Source organism: Capsicum annuum, chromosome 1 (assembly GCF_002878395.1).
Source record: "Capsicum annuum cultivar UCD-10X-F1 chromosome 1, UCD10Xv1.1, whole genome shotgun sequence".
Classification (NCBI taxonomy): domain Eukaryota; kingdom Viridiplantae; phylum Streptophyta; class Magnoliopsida; order Solanales; family Solanaceae; genus Capsicum; species Capsicum annuum.
The window spans coordinates 10,392,232-10,412,430 of record NC_061111.1 but is presented as its reverse complement, the minus strand read 5'-3'; the positions used below and the strand labels follow the sequence as shown (position 1 = coordinate 10,412,430).

The following is a 20,199-nucleotide window of genomic DNA, read 5'->3' as shown; positions in this document are numbered from 1 at the left end:
TAAAGAATTGTTCTTAAAGCTCTTAGATGAATTTTCTTAGCCTGTCAGTACCATTCCATACCACAGAATGCATATAATAGTCTATGACATCCCTACTTGGTTTGACAAAAGAAGGTTGCTGGCTGGAGCAGCTCAACGAGATAAGTTGATCCAAATTATACTTACAGGTTCTTACATAGTATTTTGTTTGTCATACACTTTTTATTATTTGTATTTCCTGTAGAAAAAATTTTCCTAAGAAAAAAAGCCTTGAATCTTGACGTTAAGTAACTGGACATCAAAAACCAAACTGGCAAAAGATTGCTTCTTGTCTATGTATGTCTCTTTCAGTGTTCAAGGCACCGACTAGAGAAAGGTAAATTTCAGGCACAGAGGATTAATAATTGAAGAGCCTAGTTATTGATATGTTGGCGTATTACAAAGGTAAAATTAGCCAAGGTTTCCCCAACGATCCTCTGGGCAGTTGTCTTTAAGTTGGAAATTACTTTTGACATATGTACCAACAGACTTTTTCTGTGTCTTTGGACACCAGTAAGGTAAGTAGCTACTCCAACCGATCCAACTCTAGAGGATTTGACTTATTTGTTGAATAGGTCAGGCCCTTCTCCTCCAGGAGACGCAGCAAGACTACATTCTCATCTGAGTTTCCACTTCTTCATCAATTCCACTCTTTTAAGTTAAGGCAAGTACAACTACTACACTTTCGAGTGGATCCAATATCAGATTGATAGCTTAATTCATAGAAGAGGACGGCGCCCTATAGAATCAACAAGCATATTGATTGATTTAACTGAAGAAAACTAAGACGACCACTTAGTTGCCAGCCAAAGAAACTTACATTTGCATACTTTTGGATTTGGTAAATGGAGCAGCAACACTGCGCGTTTCATCTTTTTGAGTAATGACATAAGAGCAAAAAATGAAACAAATTTCCAATCACAATGCAAGGTAGGAAAAAATATGGGATACTAGTCTTAAGGTGACATAAAAGAGCGAAACTTTTTTGGCGAGAAGGCTGCAAATACTTGAAGATTACGATCGTCTCAAAGTAACTCTAGCAATTTTTGACCACTGACACCAACAATCCCATTTACAACCTATTCCAGCTAGCATAGTCCTTCACAAATTCTGGAAAGGACCTAAATCATTATGAACATCTACTGCCTAAATTTTACAGCCAGGAAGTGAGAACTTCCATTCCCAATTTTCATCTCTATAATTAAATGTACAGGAGAACATTAAACACTAGGACATCCTAATCATCTGATAGCTAAACAGATAATCCAGGCTGAGCAGAAACATTTGAAAGCACTTCTCCACTTCCACTTACCTGCAGAGGAAACATTGCAAATATACAAGAGTCAAATCCTGCTTTCCAATAGTCTCACCAACATACTGAAGAGGGAAAAGATGGGTGAAAGAACTTGGGTATGAATGTCTTTGACTGGAAAATAGGGGGTGGAGGCCAAAAAAATGGGTATTCCAAAATTCACCTTGATGCACCCCTGCTGTGACTTCTGCTACTTTTATCATGTGAAACAGATGGTAACTTAGAGATGATCAACGAGCTTTGTAGTCCCTCCAATAACTGCACGCAACAAATCAAACACCACTTTATAGCTTATGTTCTTAACCAGAAATATCTTAACCAATATTCCAGGCCTTAACTGAGTACCAATACTTTATGAAATAAGACAATTTATAGGAAACATAAATGCCGGAGGAGGGCAATTTGTTCCAATTGGTAAGGGAGATGACAATAGAATTGATTTGATCTTTACTTGGCAGCAAATTAGTGGGGGCAAGAAAGGCACTGTAATGGCGGAGACCAGGTACTGGTGACACAATAAGTTCCCAGCATTCTCTTCCAAAAAGCACACTTTAAAATGGTCATATGAAATGAAAGATTATTTCTTTCTCATCATCTTATGTTATCAGGCAGCGAAAGGAAACAAGCAAGAAATCGGTGGTCACATTTTAAAAAACAAAACAGGTTAAGTCTGCACTAAATCGCTTTAGACTCTTTATGATGTACGGTGTTTTCTATGTTCAATGATATGTTTTGAAGGTTAAGACACAAGATATCCAACTGCTTCAATGCATTCCAATCACTTGAAACATAAATTTAGGATATTGGATTACCTGCTAGCTTAACTAATGTTCTATTATACAGTCGCTTAATATAATTACCCATAAGCTTTAACTACTCAGGACTCCAATTTTAGTATATTGGTTTAACCCAGACAGTAGTAATTGCAACATTCTTAAGCAATCGCAATATTTCACAAAACTAACCCTACAAAATGCTTAAAAGAAATACAAGAATTTTGAAACTTACGCAATGTATTAATGGACCCTCATTTCTTTTTTGTGCAACATGGCTTTAGCTAATAATATAGAAGCCATGATTAATTTTTTTGAGCTCATTATACAACCTATGATGTATACTGTACAAAAATTACAGCATGCGCATTTAGTGGAAATCAATAAACTTTATCTTTTACTGATTAAACCAAAAGTGCCATTCTCACAGAGTTGAGTATACTTAAATCAAAGAGAAGCCTTACCCTTGATGTTGGTTGAATCCTTCGGTTTGACCTGCGGGGTTCATTAGTTTCAGGTATCATTTTGTCCTTTAGTTCAACTTTACTCGACTTCAAATTGGATACGGGGATTTTCTTCTTCATGCCCTCCCCTCTGTTTAATGATGTTGAAGCTTTCTTTGGTATGTTGGTGGGAAGAGCTTCGGAACGAAATTTCACGGGATCTTCAGCCCCTTCTTCCGCATTTGACACAAAATTAACCACATTAGGCTGTTTTGCTTCATGCTTATCATACACAATTGCCTCACCTACCGTGTGGTCAGCTCCGCTAGCATCTCCAGTGGATGTAATACTATTATCCTTCAAATTTCTAGCTGAACTAGGAGGCTTACCTGGTTTAGGAAGTTTCCGTCGAGCTTCAATTGCCTGTTTCTCCTTCAGATCAGTTCTAGAATTGATCTTCCATCCACCAGTTCCTGTTGCTTGAGGCATCAAATATTTTGTGAACTTGGCTGAACCAGGTGGCACGTTACTCTTAGATCCCTTGTCTGAATCATAATGCTTGCTCACTTCCATAAACTTCCTTTTCTTTCCTGGTTTAGGAACACCAAAAACTTTTGATCCCTCTTTCTGCAAACCAGACCTCATTGTACGAAGAGTGTTGGGCTTATCGTCATCTTTGCTAATCCCAATATTAAATGTTTTTTCATTGACAGACAAAGGAAGCAGTGTTGCTGGTTCATTTGTCACTGGCACCAATGGATCCATTTTTTTTGATAGACCGTCATTTCCAGTATCCTCACCAGCATGATTGCCCAGCTTCATTCGCTTCTCCTTAGGTGTATCACTCTATTTTTGTAACAATATACAACCATACATAAACAACTGTAATCAATCAAATTCTTGCTCAATTGACAAAAAAGGACAGAGCAATGTATGTATGCATGCAGACCTGGGACAAGAAGTCATGTCTTGACCTAGACAACTCAACCCACTCTCCATCCTTCCATACAAGAGTTGGTCGGAGATGCCATGCTCTGACAACTGCAGTATCTCCATAAGCTGTGGAAATGACTCGAAAAATCTTAGCAGTTAACAAACCGCATGGAATGGTAGGAAACAATTGAAAACTCAAACACTAGAAATACCTGGAAAGTTGACACTAAATGTAGTCTCGTCCCTTTTGTTCTTCTCCGCAATGACACCCTCGCGCCAGCTAGAACACATTTTACAACAAAGAAAGCAATATATAGAAAAATTAAAATTCACATTGAAAAATCTAATAAACTATAAAGCTAAATAAATCTCACACACACACACAGAGACACACACACACACACACACACAGAGACGCACACACACAGACACAGAGGCACACACACACACAGAGACATACATACATACATCGTCCAACCATAACCAGACGGTCTGGATTACTGAGAACAGAATAATCAGGAATTACTTCCTTCTATTATTATATCTATAACTCAAAAAATCCCAAGGACCGTGTTTGTGTCTCTGGCAAGGTTCAAACATGTGTGCAACACATGATATGATGCGCTCGCTCTTACCAGTAGACTGATACCCTGGTGGCTTCCAGGGCTTGAGCAAGCGATAATATAATTAGAAGCTTCCATTTTTTTTGGTAAGCACAATGCAAAAGTACATTACAAATTCAATCAAGATAAGTGCTTTGATTTGGAACTTCTTGTTACAACAATGTAAAATCATTGTTGATTTTAGAGATGTTTATTGTAACATTGTGAACATGGTTGCAAAAATTCTTTTTCGGTAAACATTGTTGCAAAAATTCTTTATGACCTGAAGAAGTCATACAGCGTGTCACATATTGGGATACATGCAATAAAGCTTGAAGATAGATGAATAAGACATCAACACGTTCAAAACTGGAGTATCAATGTTCTTATAAAGTTACAAGTCAAAAACACGTACCGCCTTAAAACATAGCAATGTGAAAACCAAACAAAATCATAAAATATAAATCAAAGAATTTGTATTGATTCATGATTATAAACAACACTGTATCCCCAAAGAGAGCATTCTTTGTCAAAAACAAACAGGACTTGAACCCAATTATTAGGAAGGAGGGATTGGCGAAGCAATGTGATAATTAGAGCTTACCGGTAGTCAATCCATGCATCAACTCTATCTCCTACATACCAAGTATACTCCTTAACAGCTGCTCTTCGTCTCTTTTTCTCTCCTTGCAAAGCAGTCACTGGATGCACAGGACGTATCCTTGGTAGTTCATCACTTCCAACATCTAGAGGTACCCAGTCCTTTAACTGTTCAAGTCCTAAAACATTGAAAGGCAAAAACAGCTTTTTAAGCCACAAAGTCCTTGGCTATGACGACGAAAAAGTATGTCATCGCTTTTTAGTTTCCAAGTCATTTTCTATTTGCAACCTAAACTATCAGATAACGACAGAAAAAAGGGTCAGGTCAGTTCGAAATTAGATTCTTGTAAATGCAAAAGAAGGTGAGTTCCAGGTAATATTGGTAGCACTTTAAATTTGAAACAAGTATTTCTAACCAACTTCTTTACAACTTACCAACTGAAATAAAAAGGCAAGCTCTTCATTAAAAATAAACAAAATTTAAGGCAAAAAATTGAAAGGTGGGTGCTTACAGCAAGTCTGCTGCTGAATTTTATAGTCAATTCTTGGTGGACTTTTTAGAAGTTACTAACTACTCAAGAAACTACCGTAGTGAAAGTTTTGAGAAAGTAGTTTTGGTAAAGATGAATGAAGCATGCAAGATTCGAATATAATGTGTAGGTCGAAAAAAAGAAAACGACGACCAATCCCTCTGAAGAAAGAATGCACAATGATGCATGTTCAAAGAAATCAAAATAGCAGTAAACCATAAGCCGGCAAACAAGGTACTCTAAAATTACCTCCAGCCAACTAGAGATGAGCAATTTTCTGTAGGACCATACTACAATGGAAGATGCACACTGTATATTTAGAAATAACAATCCACATTTCAAATAAGGTAACCCGTATGATAACTCTTTAATTGCTCAAGCTAAACTATACAACTTTTTCACCTTGATTTTGTATTAACATATACTTCAACTGACGGCTAAAGACAAGATTATAGTTAATATGAATTTCCATGTCCCTCTTGCACGACTGTCAGTGTATTGTTCCAAAAAGAACTTAAAATCCTTTTTTATAGAAATTAACAAACATCACCCCCTAAAAATATAAATCTATCTCGTCCTTCTCTTCCAACACCAATATTTGAGATATTTGGGACTTCATCACTTTTTTTACAATATATCACACAAATTTTAGGAGTGAAACATTCCGAATTATTCACCTATTAATCATCTAGTTCTTCTCTGCATTTCACCATTCATAAGTTCTGTTCTTCAATAGATCCAAAAACAAGAATGATTCCTTCTTTTAATGGTAAACCCCACTGTCTTAAGACACTCCCCCTTGGAAAGGCAACAGATTTTCAAGCATCAGCATGACGATTACTCATCCATAATGCTATGAATAATTAGAAAGGAAACTTTACGTATTCAGCTGATGCTCAAGATCAACCCCTCTCAGAGTCAATCATATAACTTGTATACTATCTATCATTTTCATCTTACCTTCATCAGACTGATGGTCGGTGTAACAAACAAGAGCTTTTCCGTTCTTCAAGGTCAACACTTTGGCAGAGTACCAGGCTCTCTTACCATCATCACTATCTTTAAAAACCTATCAGTAAAGATATTATAATAAATTAAACCAGCAATGTGTTACACCATCAGTAAAATAACAATACAAATAAGCACTGAAGAGCTGAAAACGGAGCATGATGAATAAGAGTAGATAAATTGCCATAGTAAAAAAAGCTTAAGTTCAAAATATATAGCTTTAGCGCAGAAAATTTTAAGAACACAATCCCATGAGACAAGAATATTGCGGAACACTCAACTATCCATCTCAAAAGGAACTTACGTTAGTATGTTGCAAGCAATGAGGCAGACAAAGGATGATAAAGTTACTATTAAAATACCTCCACGAGGGAACCCTCTTGCATCCTAGAGCTTTCGACGTCTCCACATGCTTCCACCAGATCATGGGATGACTCGGCAACTAGGCCTATCGTCTTACTCCCCTCTGGCTTACTATGACCCTTTGCTCCTCTTACATCCTTCTCAACACCTGTAACGGGAGTTTGAATAACTTCTTCATTCCTCATGTCGTCCTCAACGATATTACCAGATACAGTAGTAGGCTGGAAATCAGGGATCGTGGGATGCATCTCTTCAACAGATGGACCCTCAGATCGCTTGGAAAAGATGCCAGGAGCCTTTTCAACGATGGGGATAGCCGATTCATCCTCATTTACCTTGTTTGCCTTGACAACCTGCCCAGAGAGTGTTTGGGAAACTTTCCAGTAGCTATCTGGACCAGCTTCTACTAATTGAGTCAGAGGCAAAGGATCAGCCAACGTAACAACTTTCCCGGCATGTGACACAGCTTCAGCTGCCAATTCCGCAGCCTTAACTATAGCATCCAAATTCTCAGCATGCCTTGATGCAGCTGAAGCTGCTTCTATCCTTCTCCTCGACGCCTCCCTAGCAGCAAATATAATTGAACTAGAACCATTGCCAACATCTTGACCTTTCAGTACTGAAGCAGGAGTGGCACTCCCCAAGTTGTTCACAATATTAGGGAAAGCGGCCGCATTGGTTTGAGAAGGATTATTCGCATCATATGCCATCATTGCCTCATCCGCCATCAGTTTAGCTTGCAATGCAGCATTTGATGCAAGCTTAGCAGCTGCAGCGGCTGCCTTTGCAACAGAAGTAGCAGCTGCTACAGCAACGGCAGCAGATGTCAGCTTAACCTCAATATCCGACGGCAAATCAGAATTCTTGTTATTATCTAACTGGCTCCACACATCTTGGCAGTGACTAACTGCAGCAGCAGCATTTGTGGCAGCATCCTCTGCCTGCAGCTTAGCTTCCTCAACTTTGCTCAAGTTATTTGAAGTTTTGGTCTTTTTCCCTAAATCGAGCTCTCTCTTACAGATACCAGCGGAAGATGGGCCTGAGGTGATCGGTATTTCAGAAGTGTTTTTAGGTACAGAGCTAGAAGGTGGTGCGATGACAACTGATGTAGAAAAATGGCCACCAATTATGGGAACAGATGCAGCTCCTGTCTGGCCATGAGCAACCAACGGTACAACAGCAACTGATGATAACTGGCCAAACTCATCAGATGAAGGAGCCTTATTTGATAACTGAGTACAAACGACAGGGGCAGTAACTGATTCAGAAGAGGTGCCAAGCTTGGTTTTTTGAGCACGATCCTCAGTACTGGATGCCTTTTTTCTCTTTCTAGATTTCTGATCAGCTGAATACTGGGCAGGCAACACTGAGGCCTGCTTGTTTTCATGCAGAGAAGCTCCAGACAGGATACCACTATCCCCAGCATGAGCCACCGAACCAGGCGGTGCATGCTTTGCACCAGCAGAAATGGACAAGGATGACTCCTTTACAGGGGTTAATTTCACAGACTCTGTAACAGGCAATGCAGGAAGCTGTGCACTAATATCAAATGCAGAATTTTGTGGAGAAGCAACCCACGGACCAGGAAAAGGGGCTTGTGGTAGCCAAGAGGCAGTGTGCCCCACAAAAGTTTGTGCTGGTGGAGTCTGATAGGGATGCATAGAAGAAAGTGCCTTATAATCAACAACAGCTCCTCTGGCGGAGGATAGCCCATCGCGGGAGGGAGTAGGCATATTCCAAAGAGGGGACGAAAGTGATACCATTGGACTAATAACAGGTGAATTGGTAGCCTTGCCGCTTGCTCGTCCAGCTGCCGAAGTAGTAACTTTATTTTGATGCACAGCCTGCTTGTTTGCTTGATCTGGAGTTCTGGGACCTGCATTTCTCATTTCTAAAATACAATCAGTAGCAGCATAATATGAAAGAAAATAATCAAGAGGTTCAACTACCTGAACGTGGATGAGATGGAGTTTCATTGTTTCCACCGCGAGATCTCTGTCCATGAACCCTTTCAACACAAGCACGCCATGCAGGTTCCCAAAGACTTCGGCCTCCATCTGCATAGTGTCTCAGCTAACTACTTGCATGCCCAAATTTTAAAAGAAAATAAAACATCAAATATAACTAAGACAAGCCAGCAAACTAACCAGATGTCCCAAAAGCTGAAACCATACAAGCCTCGTCTGGTGCTGTACCTTGTCTGGACCAACCATTTGAAAAAACAATGAAATCAAACACAATAGTGGTCTAACAACATAAATGAATTAGACCAATTTTGACACCCACCAAAAAGGTGGTATTTATTCTCTTTCCTTGAACCAAAACCCAAAGTCTCGCAGAAAAGCCTCAAAAATTTTTGAACTAGATTTCCTACAGTATAATTGGACAAAAATTGGGAGAAAGGAAAAATTATCATCTTCAAGTATATACTATCATTATAAATAACTATTTAATTCTTTTTATCTCCTTCAAATCTGTGGAATTGAATCTCTTCTACTTCAGAAAGGTTGAATCTATATTTTTTTCATTTCTTTTATAACTTCTTTATAAGCAGTTTTGGTATGGAAAGAGGTAGATGGTATGAAAGTTGTCTTGCTTATTCTCATCCTCCTTGTCAACCCCCCCACTCCCACCCCACCCCGCCCCCAAGCAAGAAAAAATAAAATTCTACTCACCTACCATACAAAGTCATAGCTAAATCCAACAAGTTCTACTGAGGTGAATTTTGTGCTTACCCTACGTGGTTTTATTTTCTAGTGGATAGCTACCAGCACATATGCATAAAAATTTCAGAAAGTGGAAAATCGAACTCACATCAGAGTCCCATAAACAAAAATTTGAGCTCGCAGTTGCACTTGTTGTTGATCTGTGAAAGGCTGATGGAACAATACAGATGCAGGAGAAGAAGTGTTCAAATCAGGTAAATTTGAAGTTGGAAAGGAAACAGCCCCGCTGGACTTTGTAATATTGCGTTCAACAGTTCCCGCTTCAAATTGCATTTTCTGCACAGCCACAGAGGGGCTACACTGAACAGAAGATTTATTTCCTCTATCCGACTGCTTCGATGAGTTTATTTCCTTCAATTGGCTTCCCTTCCTAGGGTTTTCTTTACCTGATTTCCCTGAGCCGCGTCTTGCCTTGCGATCACTCTTGGCACCCCCAGATGGAGTCCCTTTATCAGGTACCAGAGGACTTGCATGAGAAATTTCCTGCATGATCTTAGTATCAGTTTGCTTGCTGGCAGATGTCAAATGTAGTCTATCCCCAGCCTTCAACTGTAATTCATAGTGAGAAAGTTAGAACAAATTAAGGAGTTGTAAGAAGCACAACACACCAATAAAATTATACGAGATTATACAAGAAAGCAGACCTCAGTTGGAAGGCAGGCTTGAGTACTGGTGATTGATTTGTCAGCTTCTCCCTTAGCATTACCAACCAATGGACTTACATCAAAAGTAAAGCTCCTATCTGCTTTATTAGAAGCATTTTCTCCTGAAGCTATGGAGGTGGGCTGTGCTTTACCACCAATTTCAGTTGTATCGACAAGGGGAGCAACATTCTTAACTACAGCCCTTCTTCGGCTCTTGGTCGTTTTCTTTTCACTTAGTGAAAGCGCAGTACAACTTTGGACAGCAACAGAATCTTCTTTACGTCCACCAATAACGTCCGAACTTCCCTCAACTGCAAAGGAAACTAAATCATTTCAAATTTCCTTTTCTACACGAGAATGACACTTACTTTTGAACGCCACCAAAATTTCAAACTCTCATTTAGACTTTTTCATGCAATTCGCTGCTATGTATCATTATATTAGACTCAACCAAGAGACACTCTACAATTTCAAAAACATAACATAGGCCCAAAGTCCTTTTCTTCGTCTTTCCTTCCTTTACAAATCTTTTCGGCATCATAATTACGTGTGATGTGACGAGATGAACAGACTCACGCTAGATCAACGTTGCTCAAGTATACTCATATGCTTTCATATGTTTATTACACACGCACATACATGATCGGAAAGATATTTCCTATAGATTAGCCATACTTGGAAAATGTAAAAATGAGAAAGAAATACTGAAAAATATTCTGACAATGTTGTTGATTTGGTATTGTTAAAATGAAATAGGGGATAGAAAATTGAAGTTATCTTTGAATTAATAAGCCCCTAAAGATAATATTTCAATTCTTAAACTTGGCAGACACATTAGTTATTTATCTCTTCCATTCAATAAAGGGTCAATGCTTCATCTAAACTTCATATATGATTGATATATAATTGACACAGTAAGATGACCCAATCCGTCAATCAGCTGATCACTCAAACAAGCAATACAATGGTTCTAAAGAGGAAATGCACAGGTCATAAAACACAAGAAAAAGTGGGCAGTCGTCTGTTTGCATAACTTGACATCTCAACTATGCAAATAAAGAAAAACAGCACAATTAACCAACAAATCAACATGCTCACCAACATTTTTTCACGTGAACGACTGTAAAAGATGATGGACACTGACCAATCAGTATCATAACCATCTGCAGTGCCAGAATAAATGGGGATCTCAAAAGACCACAAAACACACAATGAAAGCAAAAACAAACTGCTTATGTCATGTTTCAGTTCACAAAGACAACTGTTCAGTAGTAAGCCAAGAAGTCCATAATGTTCACTAGCTACACGTTCGCTCCAAAGGAAATGGGAGGACAACTTAGCTTGTAAGTAATTTTTTTGCAAACTAGCTTGTCACTGTGCTTCAGTCCAAACAAGTTGTGGTAGATGCAACAGGGTGAATTTAAAAAGAAAATTTACATATTGAAGTACCACAGTCCAGAGGGAGAAGAGGGAAGGTGGACAAGTACATGGTATATACCTAACTAACCACACTTTCAAGAATAAATAATAATCACTGAGCAACCAACAGATCAAAGATACAATTATATGAGTGCAAGAAATAGATGACTAACCTCCAACTTCTACCAATTTCACTGTTTCTCTTTTCATCTCCTTATTCTTTTCAAGAGGCGCAGCCTCAGCTCCAGCTCCAAAAACAGCATCCTCTTTGATGATTGAACCACTATTGGTTGCACATTCTTCCACATGCTTGCAGCACTCAATATTTGCTTCAGCAATTGCCGCTTGCTCAACATGGCTTGCCGTGTCAGGATTATCCTGAGCAAGAACATTCGGCTCAACAACCATAGGTTTTATTTCCATACAACAGTCACCAGCATCTTTTCCATCGTTGGACAGGGGACGTACCTGGCCTGCCCCCTCAGAAGACTCCTTAACTGTTGACACTTCTGCTTCCGCACTGAGAACAACTTGCATTTCTCCCTTTCCTGCAAAATGACCAGAACCTCCCATAACCGACACTGGCTTCAACTTTTCATCATGATCAACTATTTCAGTTGCAATTGCATCACTACCAGAAAGCAACGGAACACTCACTGAGTCACCACCTAAGATTAAGTTCCTATCGTCAAACCCAACATCTAATGCTGCAAAACCACACCAAGTAACAGTAAGAAATAGCAAAAAGTGATAACGGGCCAATTTCTGAATACAATATTTAAGCACTAACATGAGAAATAGAACATAATACCTTGATTATTCAATGTGGAAGATTCAAATTTTGATCTATGACCTTGGTCAGAGATTTGTTCAGATTCTCCCTCCATAGAGGAGGATCTAACCCCATGGTCACGCACACATGATCTCTCCATCTCATTTTCCACAGGCAGCACTTTCTCCTGTTCCTTATCACCAGAGACATCTGCATTAGTAGTATCAACATCAACCACACGGGAGAAGCTTTCTCCACATATGTCCATGGATCCAGCAGGCACAGGCAAGGGGACATGGTCTCCAGCACATGCATATCCTTGGGAAACCCTATCAGCATCATTTCCAGTTTCTAAATTCTCAGGTACTGGCGTCTCCACAAGTTCAGTAGAAACAGATGCCTCTTGTATATTACTTGAACCTTCTAAAGAATGAATACCATTACCATTATTCTCTTTTGACGGCTCAGAGATCTCTGATACTGCACATGCCTCCGAAGTGACAAGATTAAGTGGGGAATGACCGTCCAGATTATTCACCTCTTTCTCAGGGGAAGCAGTCAGTCCATCTGACATCTGCATAGAAGATACCTTCTCTATCCGACCCTTGGAGCTGCCTTCTTGGTTATCGGTGTCTCTCGTATCTAAACAAATCGAACTTACAGATGCCTCCTTAACCTCACATAGTATGCTATTACCTACAACCTGTAGATTATCTTTCAAGTCTTTGGAGAAAACCCTCTCAGCTGATCCTACAGAAGAAATATCTTCTTTGCATCCCTCAGTACTAAGACCGCATTCACTATCCTGCACACAAGGTTCCTCTGATTTAATCATTCTGGTTTCAGTTGGAATCTCTTTGACTACTTCAAGTTTTAAAGAAGCAAGAGAGGGAGGACTGGCATTAGAGGTACAGGTTTCACTTTCAACAGCACATCCACGGGACTTCTCATCACCCATACTCGACTCTTTGCTCACAGATATTTGTTTCTCCTCTGGTTTGTGGTGTTCACTTGGTAGACCACTTGTATTCCCACTATGACAGTTGGTTGAATTATGCTGACTAGCCAAAATCTCTGTACTCGCAGGAAGAGAATCTGTAAGACACTCGTTAATTGCACTTTGAATTACAGGAACGGATGGTTGCCTATTAGAGTTATCAGGTAGAGATTCACTTTGTAATGTTTTAGCTTCCCCTAGATTCTCATCAACACTTTTTATTTCAGTCTGTAACTTCTCCTCAGTATTAACTTCAGAACATCTCTCACCAGCAATGTCAGAACATCCATCAGCAATAGGTCCCATCCCCTGCCTTTCTGGAGCACATACAATATGAACATCTTCTATCTTTGTTCTCTCACACCTAGAAAATGAACCAGTAAACTCAACTGACTCGTCCGCAGGAGCTGCTGAGCTGGAGCCTTTAACATCATCTCTTTTATCATCCAACTTCAAACTAGATGCTGCTGGCTGGATTAAGCAACCCAATTCATTACCAGCATCTGACTCCTCCATAATAGTGTCCCCTCGAACCATTTCTTCCTGACCAACTGATTTCAATAACATTTCAACAGATTCTGTTGATGTTGCCTCAGACCAGACATTATTACGTCTTGGTATGGAGCAAGAATCTGTAGCACTTGAACTGAACTCTATTCCACTACTTCCCCGAGAAAAATCCTCTATCCAATGATTGTCTTCCTGAGTGGGGATACCAAGGAAAACCTCGTTCTCAACTAAGCTGTCAAATCTTAAATGCCCCTGAAGACTATCGTCAAAATCGAACTTGGGAAGAGCATAGGGATGCAAAACAGAGGAAACTTTGGAGCTGTCTTCACCACTTAAATGACTTTGATAATCATTGTCATTGTAATCCATCTGTATATCCCTGGATAGCAAAAAGAATAAGTTAGTATAAAGATAAAAAAGGAATTCATATATTTTAAAATGTTTTCCTCCTAAAGCCATCCCAATCTTCCCAAGAAAATCCAGATGTTTGTGGTTGTACTTCTATTTTATAAGTAAAGTACTTATAAATTGGCATCAGAGTAGCCAAAAAGCTCAAAAAATGCAAGAACTTCTGGTGGAACTTCAAGCACAACTAGAACTTGGGCTTTAGCCAATAAAAGTGCTAATGAAGAAAAAATATATATAAATGCAATGCAAGAAAATCACTATAAACACAAATAATACTTATTTGGACAAAATAATAAAAACCATATTATACATATATGTTGTTCCCTCAAAGACGAATCCATAGGTGTAGGTGCACATGTTTTAGCACCTTGAAGCCTGCACTAGAGCGCCCCAATTAAGCAAAGGAAAGTTCACAACCTGCGGTTCACCAAATTTCAGGGCTTAAGCACACTTTAGGCGAGCCTTAACCAACACTAATTGGCATATGAGCTTACCTTCAAACCCAACTACAAAAATATGACCGATGTTTAACTCTTACCAACTACCCCTTTGTCTAACAATCGTAGTGTCCGAGTCAGTTTGCACACACCTCGACTAATTCCATGGTATACTTGTCACCTCCCACCAACAATAGGTAGCAATAGAACCAGGTAAATCTGTCCACCAAGGCTAGAACCAAATGGAAAGAAATCACTGCCTGCTGGATTTGAACCTGAGACCTCATAAATTACCTTTCTTTTTTATCTAGGTAAAACAAAAAAGGACAATCTTTTACACAACCCAAGTTAACAAATTAACCAAAAGAAGATCTCAATCTAACTATTCACACACCTGCATTTACTCTAGAAACTCTAGTCGAAAAACAATTTACACGCTAGAGAAAATGAATAGTACCAGAAGAAGCAAGTGTAGAGACACTATCTCCCTCCATACGGTGATGAGATATCGACCGTCGATCAACTCAAACCTAATGATACGGCTACACGGTGCTTTATAACAACTAAAAATTTACACGCTACATGAAATAAACAATACCAAAGAAGTAAGCGTAGAGACGCTATCTCCATCCATCCGGTGACGAGATCTCAACTGTCGATCAACTCAACCCTAACGATACGGCTAGGTTTATAACAACTAGGGTTACACACAACAACCCCCAAATCGACCAACCCTAACCTTGAATCTTCGAAACCAAACCAATCACACCCTAAACAACATCGTCGGAAGAAGAATGATTCTCTCCCTCCATCTGATGACGAGATCTCGACCGTCGATCAACTCAACTCTAACGATACGGCTACGCGGTGCTTTATAACAACTAGAAATATATATGCTAGATGAAATAAACAATACCAGAAGTACGTGTAGAGGCGTTATCTCCATCCATCAGGTCACGAGATCTCAACTGCCGATCAACTCAACCCTAGCGATACGGTTACGCAGTGCTTTATAACAATTAGGATTTCACACAACCACCCCAAATTGACAAACCCTAATCCTGAATCTTCGAAACCAAACAAAACACACCCTAAACAATGTCGCCGGAAAAAGAATGAATCTCTCCGCCCAAAACCTCCACACCTATTCGGCGGAACAAATGAAGAAATTTTAAGTGAAATGTGAATTACCAAAACCGAGTATGCAACGAACTTAAATGTAAATAGCAAAGGAATAAATAGGGGGTCAAATCTCAATTGTGATGTAAATTTTTGGGAACTTGGGGAGGTTTATGTGAATAATAAGGAACGCCAGGGCTAGAATCTAAAAAAGAAAAAAGAAGGGAATATAGTGATGTGGTAGTATCTTATTGGTTTTGATTACATTCAATATGACGCGTTGTTCTTTGGTTTAAGCATTGGGCAGTCGTTTAAAGTCACAAACAGGTGAGTTACCAATAGATTTCTTAGCTTGTGTTTGATCATATATTTTAGAGCGTATTCTAAAAATTTATCTTCAAATATGTATTTGGTCATGAAATTTGATCAAATTTTGAAACTCTATTTTCAAATATTTTCCCCCCACTAGGTGGGAATACTAGGTGGGAATACACTGGGTATGTTGTTGATTTTCAAATATTTTCAAGTTTCCAAAATTTGGCTTAGATTAGTGTTGTGAGAAATTTCACTTCCACTCACAAAACTTCAAAAAATAGTTTCACTTAAAATGCATGTCGAAACACAACTTTAAGTTTCAAAAACTCAAACTTCCAAGTTTCAACTTCAGAATTTCTGGTCAAACGAGAGATTAATCATTGCTTTCTTTTTATGACTCAATAGCCCAAATTATATAGCAGATTTTAAACATGTAAAAAAATGCTAATTTTCTGCAATTAAGACTAATCTAACTTTAAATTGTTATCAAAACTCATATTGGTTTAGACTGTATTGGTTAACCTAAAATTCGTTTATTCAGCCAATAAATTAAATTATTAAAAATGAGATCACAAATAATGTAATTAATTGAAAGCTTCTTAATCCTTGATAATGTGAATGTAAATGAAATAGCATTATGAACAAAACAAGATATATAACCAAATTGACGCAGTTGAGGAAATGAGAGATAGAAAAGATACTTCTTATAATTTTTGGACACTAAATGATGAGTATAACCGGTAGGAAAAATAACTTGAACAAATCCAGTAGAGAACAAACATTATACATGTGAGTATTCACGTGGTTTCAGCCGATCACAACAGGGAAAACTCATGGAATTTATATAGTCGTAAATTGATATCGGAAGTGATAGCACATGTAGACTACATGTTCAGAGCATTTCCCACTCCCTAGGGAAAGTAGTTGGCAACATCCATCAACAGTGAACATCATTTAATCTTGATCCTCTGCTATTTAAATTCAAATTATGTAACCCATAGCTCCAGTCCGATATTTCCATGTTTATTTCATAAACCTCTAAAAATGGACAAAAATCTAGGACGAAATACTAAATAAAAGAAATGCCTGAAATAAATCGAGACAGCACCCTGTGTAAAAGCAATACATGCACAAAACAGCCATTCTCTTTACCCTAGAGTTATGCTCATACATCAGCTACCTCACTAGAGCCACCTAATTAAAAGAAAATCCCTGAGATTTTATAGGAGATACTAGCAGATGCACAAAATGTTAAGAAATTTACCAACTGCAGAAAACAAAAGGATTCCACCTTTACAATGAACTTCCCAAACACAAAAGGCTCCCATTTTGCCAAGAATCTTTCTAGTTTGACTAGAAATTTGTTGGTGGGTGGAAAATGTAAACCTCTGGCGCTTCAAGAACCTATGGCTAAAGACCCCCCCCAAACCCACCCCCCTTTTCTTAAGATAGTAAAACGAGTATTGGAATAGACAGTGGAGGAGGCAGGATTTTCATCAAGGGGTTAAAAATATTTTGAACAAGCATGACATATAACGTATACAAAGAAATATGCATAACAAGTTATTGTTTTTATTTTGGCTGAGAAGTGTGTTAATATTGAAAATCAATTAGAAATTATAGAAATATAGTTAGGGCTTTAAACTAATACTGAGAGCATCGAAAGAGAGAGAATTGGAAATGTTTTTCATTCCAACTATTTAAAAAATCCATAAAAGCTATTCTAAACCCAATATTTATACTAGGCAAGATAGAAAAATACTAACTATAAAGTAAATAATAAATCCATACAAATGGTTAACTAAAAGAAAGAATATGCTAACTAATTTCTGTCTAGGCCCAATTGCTCATTAAAAAGGAGTGGAAAAGGACAAAACCCACTTGCTCATTAAAAAAGGAGAGGAAAAGGACAAAACCCAATTGCTCATTAAAAAGAAAAAGGGATTAGAAAGGAAAAAACTTTAAAAAACAACTACAGAAGCTGACGTGAATGGAAATCGAACCCGCGACATCAGGTGAGAAAATGAACCCCTAGACCATTGAGCTACGCCTTCAAATTGTAGTGAGGGGGTTCATTAAAGGTTATATATACATGAATTTTCAAATTTGACCTTATATACACAAATGTAATTTTCCAGCGGGGGTTCACTCCCACCTAGATCCGCGCCTGGGAATAGGTCCAAAAATAGATAACTGGACATCGAGAATTCAACTAGCCACGATAACTAATTGGGGATTGAGGTGTAACTAATGTTGCACTACATTCTACCTAAGTACAGACCAAAAGAAAGGAACTTTTTACCAACTCAATAGTCACCATTTCATCTTTAACCACCGAGAACCTTGAAGTTTAACTCTTACAAACTAACCCCCCTCCTCCTCTTTTTTTTTTTTTTGATAACCGTGGTGTCCGGTCAACTTACACGCACCACGGCTAATTCCATGGAATACCTAACACCTCCTACCAGCATCAGAGGTATCAAGGAATTTTGTCCATTGTCCACCAAACTATCCTTTTTTATCTAGGTACAGCCAAAAAAGGACACTCTTTCACTCCCTCCATTTTCACTTTACATGGTCTTACTTCTTACTAAAAATAGTTGTTTCAATAATGCATGTCCAATTTATACATAATCATGAAATTCTTACTAAAAATAGTTGATTCAATAATACTTGTCCAATTTATGCGTAATCAAGAATATTTTATCTTATTTTTTCCTTTTTACCCTTGCTAATAAATAATTACATAAAGTAGTAATACTAAAGTTCCAACGCATCAAGGGGCACGTAATATGAAACAAAGCAAGTACTACCAAATTACACAAAAAGGGACGATCTTTTACACTCCCTCCATTTCATTTACTTGGTCTTCTTACTAAAAATAGTTTTTTTAATTTATTTGTCCGATTTATGTAATAAAGAAAATCTTATCCTATTTTCACTTTTTACCCTTACTATTAAATAATTACATAAGGGTGTAATACTAAAGTCCCAAAGATCAGGGGCCACAGAATATGAAACGAAGCAAGTACAACACAAGTTACCAAATCACACAAAGAAGGACAATCTTTTACACTCCCTCCATTTCATTTTACTTAGCCTTCCTTCTAACTAAAAATAGTCGTTTCAATAATACTTGTCCAATTTATGTAATCAAAAAAAAAAAATCCCTTATTTTTCCCTTTTTACCCTTTCTATTAAATGTTTACATAAAGCTATACTACTAAAACTTTGAAACCATCAAGGGACGAGTAATATGAAATGGAGTGAGTACAACACAAGATACCAAATCACACAAAATATCTCAATATAAGAAGTCATACACCTGCACTTACTACCTATTTAGAAAACTACCCTCACCAAAAAAAGGACAATCTTTTATACTCCCTCGTTCCATTTTACTTGGTCTTCTTACTAATAATAGTTGTTTTAATATACTTGTTGAATTTATATAATCAAAAGAATTTTATCCTATTTTTTCCTTTTTTACCCTTACTATTAAATATAAAGTTCCAAAACATCAAGGGACAACTAATATGAAACAAAGCGAGTACCAACACAAGTTACCAAATTGCACAAAAAAGGACAATCTTTTACACTCCCTCCATTTCATTTTACTTGGCCTTTCTTCTTACTAAAAATAGTTATTACAATAATACTAGTCCAATTTGCGTAATTGAGAGAATTTTATCCTCTCTTTTCCCTTTTTACCCTTACTATTAAATACCACTAAACTTCCAAATCATCAAGGGTCAAGTAATATAAAACGAAGCGAGTACAAACAAGTTACCAAATCACACAAAAAAATCTCTGTCTAACAAGTCACACACCTACATTTACTACCTATACGGAAAACTACAAAAAGAAAAAAAGTGCAGCTCGATGCAATATACTCTTCCAATTTATATAATCAAGCGAAATTTATCCAATTTTTCCCTTTTTACCCTTACTATTAAATACTTAAATAAAGTTATACTACTAAACTACCAAACCATCAAGGGTCAAGTAATATAAAAATGGAGCGAGTACCACATAAGTTACCAAACCAGATAAAAAAGGTCAATCTTTTACACTCCCTCCATTTCATTTTACTTAGCCTTCCTTCTTACTAAAAATAGCTATTTCAATAATACTTGTCCAATTTATGTAATCAAGAAAATTTTATCCTATTTTTTCCTTTTTAACCTTACTATTACATACTACTAAACTTCCAAACCATCAAGGGCCAAGTAATATGAAACAAAGCGAGTACAACAACACAAAAGAGGAC

The 20,199-nt window shown here is 37.8% G+C and overlaps 1 protein-coding gene across 16 annotated transcripts in view; it reads right to left on the bottom strand.

Moving 5' to 3' along the window:
* Positions 1 to 817: 817 nt before the first annotated feature.
* Positions 818 to 20,199, bottom strand: part of LOC107867785 — a 23,320-nt gene continuing 3,938 nt past the window's right edge. For 2 of the 16 annotated variants that reach the window (XM_016714225.2, XM_047393493.1), the window contains exons 2-16: positions 12,183 to 14,029; positions 11,840 to 12,078; positions 11,545 to 11,749; positions 9,953 to 10,263; positions 9,397 to 9,857; positions 8,730 to 8,782; positions 8,532 to 8,639; positions 6,582 to 8,473; positions 6,172 to 6,280; positions 4,686 to 4,860; positions 3,692 to 3,759; positions 3,496 to 3,605; positions 2,568 to 3,392; positions 1,494 to 1,588; positions 818 to 1,330 (exon numbers count right to left, since the gene is read on the bottom strand). In XM_016714225.2, coding sequence (XP_016569711.2) covers positions 1,327 to 1,330; positions 1,494 to 1,588; positions 2,568 to 3,392; positions 3,496 to 3,605; positions 3,692 to 3,759; positions 4,686 to 4,860; positions 6,172 to 6,280; positions 6,582 to 8,473; positions 8,532 to 8,639; positions 8,730 to 8,782; positions 9,397 to 9,857; positions 9,953 to 10,263; positions 11,545 to 11,749; positions 11,840 to 12,078; positions 12,183 to 14,019 — 6,492 coding nt within the window. In that variant the 5' untranslated portion in view covers positions 14,020 to 14,029 and the 3' untranslated portion in view covers positions 818 to 1,326. Of the gene's footprint in view, positions 1,331 to 1,493; positions 1,589 to 2,567; positions 3,393 to 3,495; positions 3,606 to 3,691; positions 3,760 to 4,685; positions 4,861 to 6,171; positions 6,281 to 6,581; positions 8,474 to 8,531; positions 8,640 to 8,729; positions 8,783 to 9,396; positions 9,858 to 9,952; positions 10,264 to 11,544; positions 12,079 to 12,182; positions 14,030 to 15,411; positions 15,640 to 20,199 lie in introns of those variants that run through there. The other 14 variants (XM_016714197.2, XM_016714203.2, XM_016714217.2 and 11 more) reach the window with 12 other exon arrangements.